At 29.2% G+C, this 22,898-nt stretch overlaps 1 protein-coding gene across 1 annotated transcript; it reads right to left on the reverse strand.

Moving 5' to 3' along the window:
- Window positions 1–10,427: 10,427 nt before the first annotated feature.
- On the reverse strand, window positions 10,428–21,971 carry LOC138942929 (telomere-associated protein RIF1). The gene is made up of 15 exons (XM_070313423.1): window positions 21,208–21,971; window positions 20,340–20,543; window positions 19,962–20,256; window positions 19,531–19,877; window positions 18,862–19,447; window positions 18,571–18,779; window positions 18,336–18,473; window positions 18,115–18,271; window positions 17,818–18,025; window positions 17,511–17,734; window positions 17,012–17,407; window positions 14,456–16,936; window positions 12,599–14,205; window positions 12,230–12,509; window positions 10,428–12,159 (listed from the first exon to the last, which is right to left on the reverse strand). Exons 1-15 carry the CDS (start codon window positions 21,306–21,308, stop codon window positions 11,446–11,448), a joined length of 7,947 nt encoding a protein of 2,648 aa, XP_070169524.1. The 5' UTR covers window positions 21,309–21,971; the 3' UTR covers window positions 10,428–11,445.
- Between the last annotated feature and the right edge of the window lie 927 nt (window positions 21,972–22,898).

Below are 22,898 nucleotides of genomic sequence, written 5' to 3' on the forward strand. Positions count from 1 at the left end.
TTATTTTAAATTTTATTATATCTTTAATATTAAAATTAAGAATTCCCCCTTTTCATTTATGAATACCTTCAATATCTTTAACTATGCCATGAAATACATTGTTTATCTTATTAACTATTCAAAATGTTACTCCATTTTATATATTTTCAATTATTGAAATAAATAATTTATTCATATATTTTTTAATTCTTTCATCTTCATATATCTCTACCATTAAAATAATTAATTTACTTAATTTTAAAATATTATTAACATACTCATCAATTAACCAAACCAGATGAATATTAATATTAATTTTTTTAAAAAATTTATTATGCTTAATTTACATATTTATTTATAGGCTAATCTTATTTATTACTTGCCTTATTTTTCCTCATTTTAAACTATACTCTAATTTTTTTTTTAATAATTACTCTTATATTAATTTTAATTTAATATGCCTAATATTATCTCTTAATCTATCTAGAATCCCTAAAATTCTTTTATTTTAATGTATACTTACATTAATTTAATAAATATAACTGTATTTTTATTTATTTTTAAATCTAAACTTTTTAATAATATTTATTATTTTGAATTTAATTTTATTAATTATAAAAAATTACTATTATTAACATATTTTAGAATAATTATATCTTTAATAATTTTACTTATTTAAATTATTTTAAGATTTTAAGTTAATAAAAACTCTAAACCTTCAAAGTTTAATATATAATATATTTTATAATTCTTATATTTTAATTTATTATCTTTTAAAAAATTTCTTTAAATTTGCAATTTAATATTTTTATTTAAACTATAAAATAATTTATTAGTATTAGAAGACAACTTTATAATTAATTAATTAAATAATAAAGTTATAAGTCACTTGGTAATAGTATCAAAAATTTGTTAGGAATAATAAGATTCTGTATAGAAAATAATTACAGATCATACTTGACAAATAGAAAATCTCAGAGAAATACAATTAATAAATTAAAATTTAATACACGTGCGTATATATATATATATATATATATATATATATATATATATATATATATACATATATATATATATATATATATATAATTATATTATATGCCAAAGAGATAGAGAAAGAGAGAGTATATTGTGTGTATATAATTTATGTTAATGTTTTATTTTATTAGAACTCTGTCGCACAGAGTTAAATTATAGAAAGCTGGAAATTTAATGCTTCAAAATCCGCAAAAGTATCAGGATAACACGATAAGCAAAGAGGTAGCAAAGAGATAAATTATAGAAAACGGGAAATTTAATGCTTCAAAATCCGCAAAATATTTTAAATTATAGATCAATTATTTAATAAATTAATATGTCTCGAAACTTATCGTCATTTTAATTATTCGGACCTGCGATTCGACTATTTTTTTATACGTTTTCAATCCGAATCATATTTAAATCGTCGAAAAGTTAAATGAAAAAGCAGGACGGACGAAATATAATTAAATCTTAATTATTTTTAGAGAAATAATTATTATTTATAAAGGGAAAGAAACATCGCGACAAAACAATTTACATTTACAATTTTGATATTTATCATTTCAACTCTTGATTAAATGTATATACACATTACGCTAAATACGTGCCTCGAAATTTATTGTTGCGGTATAATTATTTAAAATATGTAAAAGATAATTTATATTTATCGTATCAAATTATTTCCCGATATTTATCGCGATTTCGTTTAGAAAGAGAATTTGACGGAGTGTCTCGCGCTTTACTACCTTACTGTTCGAGTGTCGCCGTGCGATTGATAGGCCATAATACGTTAACAATAATAGCGTGCTCATGTTTACGCCGCCAAGGCCGAAAACTATATTTTATGTCTTGTATCAATTTTTTAATCGTAATTATTCTCATAATAGGTGCTAAAATTATTGTAAGCAGAGAGAAGCTTGCAATTTCTTATAAGATGCTTTTTCTAATTGATAATTAATTTTTATATTTATGAATTTATTATTTGGATGCATTAGTGCGCACCGATACACATTAAAAACTATTTTATATAAATTTATTTTAATGTCAAACAAAGTGCTCTTATTTAATATATAAAAATTTTTATAAAACTTTTATATTTCCTTTATTTTTAAACTAAATATATTTCTTATATTTTTGAAATAATTTTAATTTATTAATAAAATTTTTGCGAATGAAATGACAAACGCAACATTATTCGGATAAATTTCAGTTAGATACAAACGTAAAAATCAGTTAAAAATTTTTTCTTTCTTATTTAACAATAAGTAAAAATTATTCAAATTATATTGTATTTTGTATTTGATGTCATTTTAATCATAATAATCAAAAAGTATATATAAACCTAAAAGCGCGTATACTGTCCATTGGAGAAAGTCATGGTACGATATAAATTTCTGATTATATTTTATTTCACGCAATAACTTTTCAACAATATTACATTCCACGCTTTAATACTAATAATGAACAACTTTATTGTAGAGAAATTATATTATAAATTAATACTTTAATATGTTTCAATACATATTAAAAAATCTATTAAAAATTATATAATTTAATCTATATATCTCTTCTAGCCCATCCATTTTAAGGCAACGGATCTATTTTTAATCTATAATCTATATTTATATCTACAATATCTACGAATCCGTTACCTCAAAATAAAATTAAGTTCATCACTCACCGGCATTGATGCGCAGCAGCGGAGTTGTTGGTCTTGAGGCTACGTTGTCTGTAACATACAAATATAAAACTCAAATTATAGCAGCATTTACAATATAATTAATATTTCATACGGAATATTTTATATTCGACGCATACAATGCAAATTGTAAGAACCTCTTTATAGATCATAAAAAGATTTTTCTTCATATAGAAATTTTTATAGAATTTATGTAAAAGTCTTTCTTTTTAATTTTTTTTTCTTTAATTTATTCAAATAAAAAGATGTAATTAATGCGCGTACGCGGTTTTCAACAACTAATATACAAATAATAAATACTCACCCTAGGATTGCTCCGTTGGCGCAGGATGCCTCTCCTAGGCCTCCTCCTCCTCTCATTGTCAGGTTGATTTACACACGCGATACTTAAACGGCACTCCCGCACTTTTATTAAAAGATTACTTCCGCACTTGTACGCGCGATACTTTGAACGACACTCCCGCACTTTCAAATTTCGTCACGATCGAACCTTCACGTGAGAATCACGCTTCGAGTCGACAATTTACCGATTACTTCGAGCAAAAGGGGCGACAAAATCGAATTATTTTCCTTGATACTTGTCACGATCCCGTTTAGGAAAGGAATTTAACGAAGATTTGAACGTTTCGCACTGCTACTTTACTGCGCGGATGTCGTCGTGTGAATGATAACACATAAGAAAGGAATTTGATGTCGACGGAGCGTCCCACCCTACTATAGTTCTTATTCAAGTGTCGCTGTATGAGTAATAACAAAATCATAATAAGTAAACAATACACTCTCAGAAAGGATTTCTGATAACGAGACAAAAAATATTCTTGATATATTTAATCGTATTACAACCTTATGCAGTATAAAAATAAAACAATTTTAAAATTAAATCAATAATTCCTTTTCTTCTCTCTCGAATTAAATAAGATTGTCTTACTATCTTGAGACAAGAGTAACATATACAAATCTAAGCTTATATATTCTTGCATTTAGAATAACTTGATGTTAGCGCCACAATAGCCGTCGCGAAACCGATATGCGGTGGCGTTACTAGGCATTTTATTCTAGATTGAAGAATTTTCCATTTAAGATTAAAATATTCCTTTTTCAATAATAAATATGATTGTCGCTATATGAATCCTATTTTATGATAGATTGAAGAGTAATAGCATTAGATCCGGAAATCTTTTCTGTGGGTGTAGCGCGTCAATTTTTACGCCGCCAAGACCGAGTATCATATTATTGAAAAGTCGTTGCCGAAATATTTCATATGTACAATTATATTATATATATATATATACGCGGGGAATATTAAAGTTTATAAAATATATTTTAAATTATGATTAATTATATTTATTAAACGATTGACGTATCGCGATGTCTTGTATTAATTACTCGATTTTGCGAATCGATTGTTTAATTGCTCGATCTTAATCCGAATCATATTTAGATGCTGTTAAAAGTCAAACGATAAAGCGTCGAAAATATATTTAAATTCAAATTTTATTTTTGAAGAAATAATTATTTCTTATTGTGGTAATGTATTTAAAAGATAAGTAGATAATTATCTTATCAAATTATTTTCTGGTACTTGTCGCGATCGCGTTTAGGAAACGAATTCGACGGAGCGTCTCGCACAGCTACTTTCTGCGCGGATGTCGTCGTGTGAATGATAACACATAAGAAAGGAATTTAATGTCGACGGAGCGTCTCACCCCACTATAGTTCTTATTCAAGTGTCGCTGTATGAGTAATAACAAAATCATGATACGTAAACAATAGCGCGCCAATGTTTACGCCACCAAGGCTTAATACCATGTTATTGAAAAGTCGTTGCCGAAATATTTTATATGTACAATTATATTATATATATATACGCGGGGAATATTAAAGTTTATAAAATATATTTTAAATTATGATTAATTATATTTATTAAACGATTGACGTATCGCGATGTCTTGTATTAATTACTCGATTTTGCGAATCGATTGTTTAATTGCTCGATCTTAATCCGAATCATATTTAGATGCTGTTAAAAGTCAAACGATAAAGCGTCGAAAATATATTTAATTCCAAATTTTATTTCTGAAGAAATAATTATTTCTTATTGTGGTAATGTATTTAAAAGATAAGTAGATAATTATCTTATCAAATTATTTTCCGGTACTTGTCGCGATCGCGTTTAGGAAACGAATTCGACGGAGCGTCTCGCACAGCTACTTTACTGCGCGGGTGTCGTCGTATGAATGATAACACATAAGAAAGGAATTTGATGTCGACGGAGCGTCTCACCCCACTATAGTTCTTATTCAAGTGTCGCTGTATGAGTAATAACAAAATCATGATACGTAAACAATAGCGCGCCAATGTTTACGCCACCAAGGCTGAATAACACGTTATTGAAAAGTCGTTGCCGAAATATTTTATGTACAATTATATTATATATATATATATATATGTCAAAGGGCTATTTTGACGACATTTAAAAAATGAATATTTTATTGCATACATCGAAATCCGCAAAAGTATCAGGAGAACACGATAAGCAAAAAAGTCGCACGTAAGTTTGCAACAATGAATACAAAAGTATATCTATTTTTGTTCATTGCCGTTTTTACGGTTGTCTCGATTTCCGATGTTATAGCTGATCCAATAGTTGAAGCAAATTCTGCTCCGCTCTCCCTCTCGCGACCTAAGGTATAAAATTATTATATAATATATAATTTTTGGTTTTTTATATTTATTAATTTATATTTATATGTATACTGTACATTTAATTAATAATGTTCTCTTCCTCTCTCTTCACATAATATCATGAAACAAACAGTATTACATATTTTTTAATGTTTTTGTTAAAAATTATATATTGTATATATATATGCGAAAACTGTATTATTGTGTGTATATAAAATAATTCGTAAAAATAATATCAAATGCTAATAGTAAGTTTTTTATTTTTTAAATAAGAAAATCCTTACGTAAAAAATTGTGTAATACTTATTGTTAATATGTCAATAATAAAGAATATATTGTATAACCACAATATCATTTATATATTTTGGTTATATTTTTATATATAAATAAAGTAAAAATTAAATTTTATTTACTCTCTTGCATTTTAGATGGATCTAATGGACGTAATGCTTTCTACAATAGAGAGTATATTTGAGAGAATCTCTAAGGAACTTGCTTTAATATTTGGGCTATAATATTTAAGACTAAAATGCACTTAAAATAAAATATGGCATAAAAAAATTATGTGTAAGTGATTATGGTATGATATATTCTGCAGAATTCTCAATTATTGTGAGCTTTTATGGTAATAATGATGTATATGATATTGTGAGAAAAATTTCATCAAGTAATATTTTTGCTATTAGAATTATGTAAAATATAATATGCTGTTATGTTATTTTATTATTATATATATCAAAATATATATCTCATATTAATGAATTTTCATGCTACGTTTTGTGATTGATGTTAATCCCTTATTTCGAATAATTGCAAAATTCAATTTAGAATATTTTATATTATATAAACTATTTTTATTTGCACGTTTTCTTTGCTTATCGTGTTATCCTGATTATCCTTTTGCCAATTTCGAAGCATTAAATTTCCCACTTTCTATAATTTAACCCTGTGCGACAGAGTTCTAATAAAACATTAACATAAATTATATACTCTCTCTTTCTCTATCTCTTTGGCATATAACATAATTATATATATATGTATATATATATATATATATATATATATATATATATATATACATATATATATATATATATATATATATATACGTGTATTAAATTTTAATTTATTAATTGTATTTCTCTGAGATTTTCTATTTGTCAAGTATAACCTGTAATAAAAATGTCATATACCTATTGATATAAGTTGTGTTATTTCTCGACACCTCGAACAACTCCGTCCACCTGCGTGCAACGGCGATCATCCAGTAGGGTGTTCCCTGCAATTGACGGGTGTTCCCGTCGGCCGTTGCACTCCTGAATTCCACGGGAAAGACCATCACGGACGAAACGACAACGCGCTATCCGCGAACCGGCAATAATTACGCGACCGCCATTTACGAAATCGGACTCGCCATTAATACGGCGCGCCAAGTCCCGCTCAGGGGGAGGATCTATATCCTGCCGCAACACCGATCGACGTACGCGAATCGATACAGGCGCGGTTAAGTACCGCCCACCGGCCCGACCGAAATTACCGCCCACCGGCCCGACCAAAATTATCGCCCGATAACTGGTGGTCACCTCTTTGCTTATCGTGTTATCCTGATACTTTTGCGAATATCGAAGCATTAAATTTCCCTTCTTTCTATAATTTACCGCTTCGCTACCTCTTTGCATATCGTGTTATCCTGATACTTTTGCGGATTTTAAAGCATTAAATTTCCCGTTTTCTATAATTTACCTCTTTGCTACCTCTTTGCTTATCGTGTTATCCTGATACTTTTGCGGATTTTGAAGCATTAAATTTCCAGCTTTCTTCAATTTAACTCTGTGCGACAGAGTTCTAATAAAATAAAACATTAACATAAATTATATACACACAATATACTCTCTCTTTCTCTATCTCTTTGGCATATAATATAATTATATATATATATATATACACGCACGTGTATTAAATTTTAATTTATTAATTGTATTTCTCTGAGATTTTCCATTTGTCAAGTATGACCTGTAATATATAATGGTATATAAATATATAATTTTTATTTAAATAATAATATTTTATAATTAATATTAAAAATTTAATACCAGTGATTATTAATTAATTAGTAATTTTATTATATGAATAAATAAATTAATATTAGTAGAAAAAATCTGTAATAAGGGGAGAATATTATATGATTTGTGTATACAGTAAAAATTTAATACCAGTGATTATTAATTAATTAGTAATTTTATTATATGAATAAATAATGAAATAAATTTTTTTTTATAAATTTATTTTTTAATTTAATGTATAAATAAATTTTGGTATAATTTAATTTATAAAAAAATTTAAATAATTTTCTAAAAAATTTAATATATAAAATAATTATTTTAATGAAAATTATTAATAGAAATTTAAAGTTAATTATTAATTAATAAAAGTGCCCGCAATTGCTGTTAGACTTAAAATAAAAATAAATTAAATATAATTATTTAAAAAAATATAATTTATATAAAATTTATTAAATTAATGTATTGAATTTATGGTGAAATATAATAAATATTAAAAATTTAATTATTTTAATAATAAATAATATTTAAGTAAGTTTATTTAAAAATTAGGATTAGATACCCTATTATTTTTATGAAAAATTTATTAATTAAATATTAAATGTTTAATCATTAGAAATAAAAAATTTTTCGGTATTTTATAATTTTAGAGGAACTTGTTAATTAATTTGATAATCCACGAATAGATTGACTTAATTAATGTATTTTATATATTGTTGTTTAAAAATTATATTAATAGATAAAATATATTGTACTTTCGTTCAACATTTTTTGGTTTCATAATAAAAATTAGATTGAATAACTAAGCGATGGTTAATGGATACTGAAACAAGCCGAAAATGAATACTTTAAACAGGCGCTACAAGGATATATTGAACAAAGTTAACTTTTTTTATAGTTTATAATTCGTATAAAATATCATTTTATTATTATATTGTAGAAGACATTTACACTCTCTACATATACATAAAATTTTCAGTGGGCTATCATAAGGAAAATCGAAAAGAAGTTACAGGATATTCATTGTCGCTCTTTGTATTAATTAATCTATACGATTATATAATCACTATAATGAATAATTATATCTGCATGTATTAATCACAGGCATAACTAAAACTACGAGATACCATTCTTTATTTTCGTTCGAAAAGATTAATCAATATATTTCACTTCATCCATACATATTCTTGCATATGTAAATTACCATAATTTGCAGGCTTTGATTTTTTAGTTCCTCATACTTATTCGTAAAAATGACTATATTCATACAGTTGCATTAGGTATAATAGACGATAATAAAAAGCGTATTAATCAGTAAATATATCGATCATCCATCAATATGTCAGTGATATACGTACATATATATATTTACAATAATACATAATTAGACTCGTAAAAACTGATTAACTCGTCGCTTAATCATTAAAGTATTTAAGTTTGTAAATATATGGTGCGTGTGTTATGTGTACGAACTCGACACCAGAAAAGAATTAATTAATAGAATTACGACACAAAAATTCCAAACAAAAATTTAATGCTTAAATTAATTGAATGCTTAAAAGGTATAGATTATACGAATCAAGTTACTATCTGATGCAAACTTAAACATAATTCGCATTAATTAATGTTGCAATGTTGAAATATCTTAACCATCAAAAAATGTTAAGGGATGTTTCTTTCATCTCACAAGCTGTGATTCTGAAAAAAATTCTTATTAACATTCGCTCTTTTGTTTCACAACCCCTTCTCTTCCGAAATATCTCTATAACTCCAAAAAAATGTTCAGGATCATGATCACAATACAAAGATCTATATAAATTGACATGCAGTATGTATTTAATAAATAAAAAGATTTTTTTTTTCCAAAGAAATAAATAATTACTGATAATTGTTTACGTTTGATGTTTCATAGGATACTTATTTCTAAAAACGGCAATTGTTATATTCGATCGGGAACACGATATATCAATTCAAAATTTGATTCTGTTCTTAATGATTTAATAAAAATATTAAAAAATAGATTTTTCGATTTCCACAAATTAACAGATGTAACATTACTAATTATACGAAATAACTGTGGAAAGAAAAATCTTGAACGTTGAGAACTTCCAAGCACTAAAAGACAATGCAAAAATTCAAAATTGTGACTATATACAAGGTGTCCTAGAATTACCTGACCATTTGTTGCTAATGGCAGATTTTTAAAATCATTTGGAGACGATTTTTCTTCAGCAAAAATATTAAGGCATCAATAATTTTCGTGTTATAAGCAATTAAAAAAGAAGGGCTTCTGCATTTTATAGAGAATTAAAACTACATTCTTTAATTTCAGATAGAGTTTACTTTAATAGAGAGAGAGAATTTTAATTTAAGGCTTAGTTACAAAAATATATGATGGAAAAAATTGGAAACTTGCAAAAAGTAATGATCTCTTTCTCAAGAACTTGCCATTAGCAGGTGGTCCGGGACACCTTGTATAAATTCAATCAAACTCGAAAATCTTAAATTTCTATGGTCCATTCTTTTTTGTATCAACTTTAATGCACTTAAAATAGATTTCTAACTAAGTTGCGGGAAATTTTACTTCAATATGCAAATATACAAATTGTACTGCAATATGGCATAATTGACTGAAAAGTAATTATATTTATAACCTTCGCAATACCAACAAAGATATATTTTGCGTTTACTATTTGTTTGTTTTATAATGTTTTTACTTTGCAGTGATTTAAACTTTTGAAAGATATACTAATATAAATTATACTAATTAAATTATTATTTTTTGTTTTAGAAAAAGAGATAAAGATATAAATTGTATGCATAAAAGATATTTTTAATAAAATCTTGAAAATATATATTATAAATATAAATAATACAATGTAAAATCAATACGTAAAATATACCTAGTAATGGAAATCAAAATACTTTGTATTAAATTTTAATATATTATGAGAAATTCAGTTCATATCAGTTTGAATATTATTCGAAATTTATACAATCTTGAAAATCTTAAAAAATTTTTGCTATCTTGAAGAATGTTGAACTTTTTAATAAACTTTCTTTCAGAGAAAGAAAATTAAAAAATATTGACTTATTATAAATAAATATCTAACATATTTATGATTAAAAAAAATTATTTAAATAAAAATTATTTATTATATTGAAACAACATTTTTATCGATATTTAAGAAATCATTCAAGACCAATCAAAACTTTCAAGATCTCTATGAAGACTTTCAATATTATATAACTTCGAATAAAACTCAAAATGTTTTGAAACACAGACTAATGACTTGAATGAAAATTAGCAAGAGATGTAATTAAATACCTACATTTCTCCACTCTAGATACATCTATGAAAAAATAATAGATAGTAATTTATAAATAAAATATAAATAAAAAAAAATAAGAATTGAGTAAAAGAAAAAGAGAAAGGGGAAAGGAGTTAAATAACAAGTATATACAAAATAAGAAAATACTGATTATCTTTTTTGTTAATTTGTGTTTAAGAAAGCTTTTTTTTGTTTTAAAAAAACATTCGCATAATTTCTCTTCTACAATTATTAATTATTCTATACAAACAAATCAATTTTGCTTGAAAGATATAATGATATAAATAATCCCGTCACTATATAACATATGCGATGAAACATGGCTTGGTATTGCGAGGATTAATGTAACTTCTAATACATAAATGTTTTACAATTATGACAAATACATCATTTAATAAACTTGATGAATACTTACAGTATTGATTAAAATATCAATGGTAACAACTACAAAACAAGTATAGTGAACAACCTAATCTAACCTAACCTATCATTAATTACGTGACACAAATGAAAACATTCATGACTGTCATAATTAAGTCAATCTATGAATTCTATAGAAATGAAATAAGTGTGAGAATAACTAGTTTCTGGATATATGAGACGCGTCAATATTTCTACAAACATCAGTCATATTATTTGATACTGAACCTAGAACTTTAAATCCAGTCTATTCATTTTCTTTCTTTGTGATGAGCTTATTTGTCATAGCTTCGTGATACGCGTGTAGCAGTTCTTGCGCGGTCAGTTTAGAGCACACGCTTTGAAAAATATTAAGCAAACTCTCTTTGGATACTTCACTATTATCGATATGCGCGATCGTAAATTGAGATGTCCACAGTTTGTCTAGGATGCGTCTAGCCAAAACAGGGGATTGCTTTAATGCTTGCGCTATATCTCCCGAGCTATTATTCTGCAAAGCTATGTCCAGAATTACCGACGCCGGAATAAGCTCTTCGTTCGCTACAGTATGACTAATGATCACATCCATCGGCAATCTTTTTAGCATAGCGTTCAAACTAGATAATTCTGTCATGGGTTGCTTGATACCATCTTGGTCTTCTTGCTTTAATTTTTCCGAAAGCATCTCAACGAGGTCAGACGATGTGCATTTTTGGCAGATCGCGCTTTTCAGTTGATTAAAATCGAAAACGTTCAAACAATTAGCTATGCTAAGTTTCTTACTATATGCCTTAAGCACCTTATCAAAAAACTGTTTATCATAACTGAAGATGTCGGGCAATCTAAGGAGGACTTTATTGACGCCACATGCACGGCAGGCTGCTTTTAACGATATATCGTTGACTTGCTGGTTGTCTTGCAAACCAAGCATTCTAATAGTTTCCTTCACTAGTTCCTTTTCTTTCGAATGTGCCATCTTTACCTAAAGATTAATTTCCTGCTCATTTATCTGATAACACCAGTGTAATCGATATAAGTTGAACAAAATTTACCTTGTATTGTAAAAGAATTGCCTCGGGACTGCATCTTCTGACCGCGCTTCCCAATACCAGATTTACATCAATTTCATCCAATAATTCCGCAAGCGCCATTTGAGACTCAACGGATTTTGTGACTTTTTGAACGCTCGGCGTCGCGGAACCAGTTTCCTCGGTATTAGTGCCAACGGAGGAGTGCGTAATGAGAAGTTCGTCATATACATTTGATGATTTAGCATGACTTTCCGATGTGTCCATGCTAGCACTTGAAGATGATACTACTTCACTCACAGTACTACAAAAAATGTAAAAAAAAAAAAAATTTGTACAAGTATATAATTTTTTAAAAATATTTTATATAAGAACATAGACACAATTACGTACATGATTTTGGAGGATGAGGCAATTGGGACGGATTTAACATTATCTGTGGATGTTTTAGACAAACTTTCAACAATGATTGGTTCTTTCACACTTGTCTGTTCATTTTCTGATACTGACAGATTGGAATTTTTAGAATATATGGGTTCCGTTGAATTATCCATATCACTGATAGATTCTGTTTTATCCAAACATCCCGTAGGTGACATTTCTCTTGGCAGATTATCGGAAACATCTCCGATAGATTGATTAAGCGACACACTACAACTTAAAGATTTATTGTTATCTGTCACAGATTCCGTTTCGACAACAGATAGTGAAAGAGCAGTGGTTGATACAATTGGTGTTTCATCCAACGGTATGATCGGCGATTGTATTTTAACATTCGACTCGATATCAGAAGATTCTGCTTGCAGCACGCATGTACTTTCAAAATGTTCTAACACTTTCTTCACGAATTCAGTCTTTGATTTACCTTTCACGGGTATTCTGTTAATTTCGCGTTCCGATAATTGGGCAAAATCACCGATCGTGTGCAAACTTCTATTCGCGAGATACGTACACAAATTCTTTTTCCAAAGAGGATAAGTCAATAGTTCAATGATAGTGTCGATGGGCTCCATACACGATGACAATGTTGGATAAATAGGCAGCGTAGAATCCAGAAGCTCGGGATCAGGTTCCACATTATTCTGAGTCTCCTGGTTTTGAGAAGAATCTTGAATTAATGGTAAACTCGCAAATATTGAGTCCGTTACCGGTAAAGTATCCTGTTCCATTACGTTTTCCGTTGTTTCTGTGCTAGTACGTATCAGCTTTCCACAGAATATCTCATCTGTATTTACAGTGGAATTCAATTCAGTGATATTTTGGATGTCTACAGTATCTTCCATACTTGTCGTATTGTCATCTTTGGTAGATAAAGCCGCTATCACAGAATCATTGATCACGTTCAGTTTAATAGAATTTACCGAATTATTTTGTACGAATATATTAATGTCATCGTTATTCATCTTGATTGGTGCAATATTATTTGTCGTATCCGTTCCGTCAAAGATATCTTGTTGCGTTTCGGAATCTTCTATTCCCATGCAATCCATTGATGCAGTGTCAATAGGATTTTGCTCAGTATCCTTAGAAGATAAGGTCTGTTGATTTTCCGGGACAGAAGGAGCATTTGAAACCGCAGTTATTTCAATTTCCTGCGCTATTCCTAAGTTTTCGTCGATTTTTATTCTCGCGCGAGTATTTGCTTCGTTATCGCTAACGTTATCATTTTCTGGAAAATCGCCAGAATCTGGCTTATCTATATCCATAGTTTCAACAGAATTCACTTCAGATATCCTTATTAGTGACTCGTTTTTCTTCTCGGCTTCCAAAAGAGCTTCAGTGTCACTTTCATTTAGAGAATCGTTTTCAGTTATTACTTTTTCTGCATCTATTGGTACAAATTTAAGCTTGGTCTGTTTGAACCTAAGTGGAGAATCCTTTCTTGGTATGGGACTACGCGCTATGGAATATTTGTTAGTTTTTTGTGAAAATTCTGTATTTGATATTTCATAACCCATTTCTTTTGATACTGGTGGATCTGCAAAGCTCACTCGTTTTCGCTATAATAAAAACATTTAAATATATTTCATAAATCTATGTATAAGAAAAAGAGAAAATTTATAGTAAGACAAAAACATTAAAATATAGAGACAATCAGTACACAAATATATGTAGCACAAGATTTTTTATCATGATAACATTCTCTGATAACATCAAAAATAATTCTTAATTTAGAAGTGTCTTTCTGTATATATGTTCTTAAAATATGGCATACATATATAATAATATAAAATAAACTGCAAAAAATACCTTGTTAGGAGTTGAAGAATCTAGATCCGGTTCTGGTACACTCGATCGTTGACGTTTAAGAATACTAGCACTCGGTGATGCAGTTAATGAAGGTGGATTAGCGCTTGACCATTCCAATATTGGTAGATCGTCTTTTTCGCATAAAGATGATGCATTTCCTTCGTTTTCTTTGTCAACTAAAATTTCCATTGATAAATAATCTGATGTATTCTTGTCCAGTTTAAATGAAAGTTTCTCGCCATCGTTTTTCAAAGTAGTAAATGTGTGTGTCGATGGAGATATACAATAATCGGCTGATCTCATATTGCTGAAAATCTTTTCTTGTCGACTGCCAGAAGGTCCGCCTATTTTATCGATCTCTTTAATTGCTAAAGTTTTTTTACTTGTATCATTCTCTGCATCCTTAGATTTTATTTTTTTTAAAGATAATTCATCCTCTAATACAATAGTTGGATTGTCACCTTCGAGTTGTGCTTGCTTTGTAACTAAACCTAGCATATGAGCAGCACGTCCTGTGAATGGTTTAAGTTTAGAAAATACTTTAACACTGCTTTTCGGCGAAGAAAAACTAGTTATATTTATAGATTTGATCGATGACGAATTATCAATTGTTTTCTGATCTCCTGGAATTATAATCTTTAAATTGGAACTATTAGTTTCCTGAATCAAATCTTTACTTATACTATCTTTATCTTTATTTCCTTCATCATTCATTTCTGTATTATTGTTAGGATTAGCTTCATTCGATTGTTCACATGGATCAGATACAACATTATCGTCACAATCCATGGAGATAGATTCAGGTACATAATTTTGTTCCATAATCATATTAGGAGTTTTAATAGATTGAATATTCTCCATTTTATCAATTTTAATAAAACACTGTTTCTCGCCACATATTTTATCTAATTTTACATCAATATTAGGAATTTGTGAACTTTCTACAAAATCTTCAACTTCATCCTGACTCTGTTTGTTTAATTCAGTAAGTTCTAAGGACTCTACATTCGAACTGGTAAATTTAGAATTATCTGCATCGGGTCTTTCATCTTGAGCTCTATTAATTACAATATCTTGTATTGTTTGGCTAGACGCTGGAACTATATCTGTCATATCTGTGTTCGAATCTTTCAATTCAGGTACCTTGTCAATAGTATCACTGGATTTTTTAACTTCTTTATTAATGTCTAAATCATTCTTATTAGACTCCTGTCTTGTATTTCTTCTACCTCGTCTTTTAAATACTCCTTGATCTGTATCATCTGCATCTTTTGTATTCTTCTCCTGCGTTTTTGGAAATCTTTTTGATCCATCTACAAATTTCGCATCTAGAGACTTCAGTTTAAAACTCTTATTGTCAGGTGTCCCATATTTTCTTAATCCATGTTTCTTTCCTGCATCAATTTCTTGTATTGTTTCCTTTCCTCCTTCATCCGAATGTTTAGATCGACGACGATTGACCACAGGACAGTCAAATACCATATCGATTTTTAAACGAGACATTTCATTTTTCACACGTTGACTCACATTGTCCATATCTATGTCCAAGGAGTCATTGCCTCGTGATGTTTCACCATTATCGTCATTAAAACCTTTTCGCTTTCGACGTTGTATAATCCCATCCGATTCAGTATCCGACATATATTTACGCTTAGTACCTTTCTTATTTTCATTAGAATTTTCTTTAATATTAATGTCATCATCTGACTTTTGCTTACTACTTGTACCAGGTTTTTCCTGAGCAATCTTCATTCTCAGCATTCTTTGTATATTTGGATCTTTTTGACTTTCAATAGCTTCATCACTTTTTAATGATGAATTTAATCTTGTTATACTATTACAATGTCGTCGTTTGATACTATCTAACATCGAAGGAGATGATTGTCGTTCTTGCATTTTATCTTCAGGAAATTCCTCTCGTGATTCAAAATTTAATCTTTTTGTAATAGATGTTATTGTGATTGTAGCATCCGTTTTTTCGTCCATTTTTGATGCAGTATTTTGTTCACTGAAAGTTGCTGTATGTATAGCCAAATTTGTTTGTTTCGCTATATCTGTATTTTCTTCTTGTTTTTCGTTAGAATCCACTATCTCAACTTCTTTCATTAAATCTTCATTTTGCTTAGTATCAGTGATATTTTCTTCAATATTTACATCCAATTCGCTACTATGGGTATCAATTACTTTATCCACTACATTAGCAAACTTTGTTTGCATAATCTTGTTTTCCTTGTTGGCGTCATTATCGATAAGTTTTTGAGCTATAGTGTCGCTTTTTCTATTATTGGTTTTATCTATTTCGTTAATATGTTTGACTTTGTCAAACCATTCTTGTAAGTTCTGAGAATTTTGTGAGGACGATTGAGAAAGATCATTATATAATGCTGGTATATCTTCTCTTCTCTTTTTTAAACTTTCTTTTTGATGTTCGGTCAAACGATTAACATCAAATTTCAAATCTGTTTTTATATACACATAATCCTACAAATAAATTTTAATACAGACAAAGATATAAAAATAATGTATGCACAACATGAAATAACAAATATTATTTACTTGCGAATCAGGTTCAGGTAGTATAAGCGTATTTTTATCATTCTTTTCTGGTGGTTTACTGGATACTGATTTTATATTAGCAGATTTTCTATTCAAGAAACTCCCAGCTATACGTATCTCTTTTGTTTGTTCTGCTTCTACTTTTTTCTTTGTAATACTATCAGAGTTTGAATGTGATTTCTCTATTATTTCTTTTATTTCAACTAAAATGCACTTAGCGGTACTATCCAAGCAATCTTGAACTTCAAAAATAGATTGCGTTAAAGATTTTAGAGCTGGATTAGGATGATTCATTGCAATTATAATTGCTTCTTTGAACGACGATAAAAGTTCGTGATTCAATTGTTTATTAAGTCCTTTCAAAATACTAACTATATACTCCCACATGCTTGCAACCTATAAACAAAAGTTTGTTAATACGAAGAAAATTACAGCTAGATAACAATACAAATCAAAAAATAAATGCTTTATATTATAAAAGAAAATGTTGATATCATACCTCTTTAAAAAGTGTCTTTATTTGCGATGTAAGTATAAGTTTGATCACTGATTTACAACTATGCAAATATGATATTACTTTTTGTAGACTATGTCCATATACAGTAATAAGCATAGCTGATAACATTTTCAGAGCTATTTCAGAATTAAGATTTTGTGCATTATTAAACGAAATTGTTATAACATCTAGTATGAGATGTACAATGGATGGAATTTCATCTTGAGCTAAAACATGAATTATACAGAGTATGTATTACAATTATTCTAAACATTATTTCATATAAAATATAAGAATTGGCTATACATACCTAACAAGGATTCATAATCGAGGGTGCTTAATAAAGCATCTAAGCAATTTACAATAAAAGAACAACAATTTTTATTTGTATTTAAACATTCCCGCATTATATTTGCAGTATCCAGTAAGATTTCGTTTGGTTTCACTGCACTTATCGAATCTGATTGTAATTCGTATTGTTTGTATAAAGCTTTCCATACCTTTGCTTGATTTTGTATCTACAAAATTATTAATAAAAAAAAGCTATTGTAAAATAAAGCCATGTGATAATATACAAAAATGTTTATATAAAATTAGGTTAACTAACCTGCTCAAGATTTTCCAGACATGTATATCGAAGTGGGAGTGATAAAACCAATTTGACAGTTTTAAAATTATATTCATTTCCATTTATAGCTTCATAGTTTATCATATATTTTGTTAATATCTGCGCTATTATAGACCATAATTCGATGTAAACTGTCCTGTAATACATTCATTTATTATCAAACATGTGAATATATTATAATTAAAATTTTTTAGACTTACATATTTTTATGTACATCAATCATTGATTTTAGATTTTCGATTATTGTTTCCAGAAATCCAAGCACACCTGACGAATATGTAAATTCTGGACTCAAACATCGCTCCAGAAGGCACTTAATTGCATCGCTATTATGGTCTCTGTAATATAGAAATAATAAATAGATATTATATAATATATAAATATAAAATATTGTGAAATATGAATATGATCTCAGCAAGTTTAGTTTATACATACAACATATATCTTGACACTTCATCAAGTATTGGCGGTGATAAAAGTTTTAATACCAATTCTGGCAATGCATTATCATGAAATTCAGCTTTCTCAATAATGTGCTTAACATCCGGCAAAATTACATTGAAGATCATGTCTTTTACCATAATCTTATCTATATGGTTTCCCAATTCAGTTATGACTAGTACCACATCTCTATACAGAGAGTCCTGTAAGGGCATATAATACATTTGCCATAATACATAGATATTTTATGTTATACAAAATAGAAAAATTAAATTTATTAATAACCTTTATTTCAAGTTTTATATTCTTTATATATATCATCAAGTTTGCCCACAATGTTTTACTAAGCTGAAAACGATATTTCATTTCTTGATCTGTAAGTTGGCCGAGAATGAGTAGGGCTTCTCCCACACTGTGAATAATGCTTTTAGAACATTCTTGGAATACTTCATCAGATATAGCATGAGAAAGTCTTTCTTCTAACATTGGAGCACAAACTGCAAAGAGATCTTCCTTTGCGATAACTAATTGACACAAAGCATCCACAGCAACGACTTTTGTCTTAAAAAATCTTTTGCCCGGAGAGGCAACAACATCAAATTTGGAAGAAAGCAGTGGTGTATCTCCAAGTGGTCCAAAACAATAGTTTAGAAATTGGGTGATAACAGGAGTAGCAAATTTTGCAATATCTTTATACAATTTAATAATTAAATGCCACCAAACTTCTAATTTTGTTAATGCAATTAATTCGGTTTTACTGTTCTTAGTGTTCAATGGAATACAAAGTAACTTTATTCTTCTAGCAGTGGCAAGTTCTTGATGATCTAAAGCAAAATTGTCAATCAACAATCTCCATGAGAGGAAAGCTTGTCTGCAATATAATAACAAATCTATATTATTTTTTTTATACATAATAATAATCAATTTTTAATTGTAAAACTGTAATAGTTTCACCTTCGTGTAATAGGATCAGTAGACTTGAAGGCTTTTTCCTCAACACTCAGCAAATTGTTTATGAGGCTAGCACCACGATGAAGATCAGTACCAAGGAACTGGATAGTAGTATTCCATTGAATAGTCCAATCTGGATCACACGCTGCTACTAATAGCAACATACGTTTACAATATGTGGATTGTAAATTAGTCTTATATTGTGCCCATAAATCAGGATAATCTTTACGAATACGTAATGACGAGTTAGTTGCAATAGCTTGCTGCAAAAATTTCAAAGCAGGACCACGCTGACGTTTATGTCCCATATAGGCCAGTATTATAATTTTCTCCATTATTAATGTATCAAACTAAAAAAAATTGATATATATAATATCCTTTCTGATCATAATTTCAAAAATTATTCATAATACAATTTGTGCACATGTTTATACCCTCTGAACATTTTGATCAAATGTTATGGCAGCAAATCTGTACAATCTTCTCAAAAGAATAAGTGCATAACTGTTTGTATCCTCATCTAATTTTTGTTCATCTGATAAGGGTTGATGTTCAATCTTTGTCAACATTTGCAAATTATCTACACATGCTGTTGGTGTTAACCATTCCATTAAATTAAATTGCACATTATCCATACAATCTTTAAAAAACTTTAAAGCCTGTCCATCATTGGCAGCTGCAGAAATAGCATTGTCTTCCACTATCTCCAATAGCTTAAGTATTTTTAATCTAAGATCAATCAAGAATATAGTATCTTGTTAAAATGTCTAGAGTACATAAATTTATTACAATATAAATTTAAGAAAACAAACCTTGTCCTTTTATCCGTCTGCAACATCGATTCGAAAAGATGTAAAGAATGCGCTTGGAATTCTTTTACAATGGCATTAAGTGCACCTACTGCCTCATTCTGCATAATTCCCTCGTGTTTTGTAAATGCTTCTATGATCAGCCTGCACAACTCCTTGTAGCGCTCTTCTTTAATAGCACCGCTTGATTCTAATTTTTTAGCTTGACTGCAATGTAATATTAATGATCTTTTCTTTACATAATGCCGGAAAAAATGTTTTGTCACATCCCAAATGCAAATGCAATGTCTATTAAATAATATATACATTGAACAATGTCTATTATAAATATATATCTTAGATGCAATGATATTGCTCCATTTACATAATTTTATACTAAACCTATTCAATCTTTTCTGTACAAATCTAATATATGATACTAATAGCACATCGATGTTGTGAATTATGAATCTTATAACTATAAATTTTTATTTCACATTTATAATATATTATATAAGCGCACATATGTGTTATCTATAAATAACAATAGCATAATTCAAGCTGCAATAATGCAATAATTAAACCTATAGCTTTAAAGGATCATACTGCAAACTTTTTCACTTTTTTTATATAATTTTTTTCTTTCCCTTTTTTTTAAATCTTAGATGTTATTATAAATGCAGAAATTGCGTCATATAAAATGGAGGAGATTTAATATGCTGATGATTCTTCCAATGACATTAATTTATCTCGCACAAAGGGGTTTTCGAATTCCATCCATTTTGTGAAATAAAATAAATGTTCACGTAAAAATCGTCACAATATCTCGCGTTTCTCGTTTCTTGTCATGCTGAGCAAGAGATTTCGCGAAAGTGGACTGATGACAGTTTACCTGGAGATATAGATTAAAACCTCGCGCTTTTCCTTGACATTATTGTTTTCCCGCAATATCTTCAGCATCCTCGAGAAGGTCGTGCTCGTGATTGTGGCCATCTCGTCGCGCGTCTTTCTTCCTTTCTTTCTTATCTCGCGACGATTACCGATCACCGTTCATCTCGTACCGCGTGCACGAACCGGCACAACTCGCTCTCCTCTTCTCCTTTAATCGTTTCAAGTAAGCGTCGCGCGACCAGATTTTCTCGTCTCGGTGTTAAAAAAATTTTTCGCGCCCGGGATGAATATGTCCGACACACGATCGACGACGAAGCTTACCACTGTTCTTTCGCACGAGAGAGATAGAGAGAGAGAGAGAGAGAGAGAGAAAGAGAGAGAATCCTCTTCCGCGTCGCAAATTGCGGACGTTTGCGCGACCCGTACGGACGACCCGTCGCGCTTCTTTCATACACGGTTCACAAACACGTCGTCTTTTTCCTCCCCGGCTATTGTTTTCTCTTTTCGAAGTTTTCCGTCGACAAACAAAAGTAAATTCGCGTTTGTTTTACCGCACGCCGATCAGCTTCGCGCGCCAGTCGGAGTTCACAAAGGCGCTCGTGTTCTCGTCTCTCTCTCTCCATTATGCACATCTTCGATCAGCGTTCCCATTTTAACGGGAAGAAGCGAGAGGATACAAAGATAAGCTTGCAATGCATGTAAGCTGAGATGCAGGCGTTCGTTCGTGAATTTTAATAGCTATGTAAAACACGTGGTTATGCAGAAAGAAATTGGCTACCAACTGTCTGACGTTTAGAGTCTCTATCGCGAAATGTTGCCGAATATACAGGGTGTCCTAGACTTACCCGCACCATCTACAGATTCTTGAGATCATTTGAAAATGATTTTTCCTCGGCGAAAATGTCGAGAGACATCATTTTGCAAGTTTCTCTCCAATTTTCTTCCATCATATATCTTTGTAACTAAACCTTAAATTAAAATTTTCTTTCATCTCTATATTAAAGTAAACTCTCTCTATCTAAAATTAACTAATGTATAGTTTTAACTCTTTACAAAGTTTATAGTTTGCAAAAAGCCCTTCTTTTTTAATCGCTTATAACACGGAAATTGTTTTTGATACCTTGACATTTTTGCTGAGGAAAAATCATCTTAAAATGATCTCGAATGAATCTACTTTATATATTAATCGCTTCTATAAAATTTAAAACTGTACGAGATTTTTTCTTTTACTGGTAAAAATAAATTTTATTATTTTGAAAAATCCAATAGAGTTATTTGTAATTAGTTTGACAAAAGAAAAAAGCTTATTCGTTTTTAATTATGTGCATCGATGAGATTGCTACTTTTGTTATACGTTCAGAGATATTTGACAGATGTAATATTTATATCTTACTTGAAATACAGAAAAGATTATTTTATTTAAACTCATTATATGATAGGTATTTTCGTCGAATACTTCAACGAAATCTTGAGTTTGAACATTCGCAATTATTTAATTTATACGGACGAAAATATTTCATCGCGTCATATGGGAATGTTTTGAAACGTGAGAAACAGAGAAAAGGCAAATATTCATAATTGCGTTTATAAATCTATAATTGTGAGCCGAGTAGCGTTTGATTGGCCGATCGAAACAAAAGATGTCCCTATTTCTTTATCCTGATTGGTCAATCAAAGCATATTATACTCTGA

The sequence above is a fragment of the Polyergus mexicanus genome, unplaced genomic scaffold (assembly GCF_030449975.1).
Source record: "Polyergus mexicanus isolate NDT 795.1 unplaced genomic scaffold, iyPolMexi1.0 SCAF_24, whole genome shotgun sequence".
Lineage (NCBI taxonomy): Eukaryota > Metazoa > Arthropoda > Insecta > Hymenoptera > Formicidae > Polyergus > Polyergus mexicanus.

Coding starts and splice junctions, on each gene's coding strand:
- LOC138942929 (XM_070313423.1), bottom strand. CDS start 21,308: ATGGCCACAATCACGAGCACGACCTTCTCGAGGATGCTGAAGATATTG. Junction 19,448..19,530: donor ACTGATCCTATTACACGAAG/GTGAAACTATTA, acceptor ATTATATTGCAG/ACAAGCTTTCCTCTCATGGA. Junction 12,160..12,229: donor CAATTCTTTTACAATACAAG/GTAAATTTTGTT, acceptor ATTAATCTTTAG/GTAAAGATGGCACATTCGAA.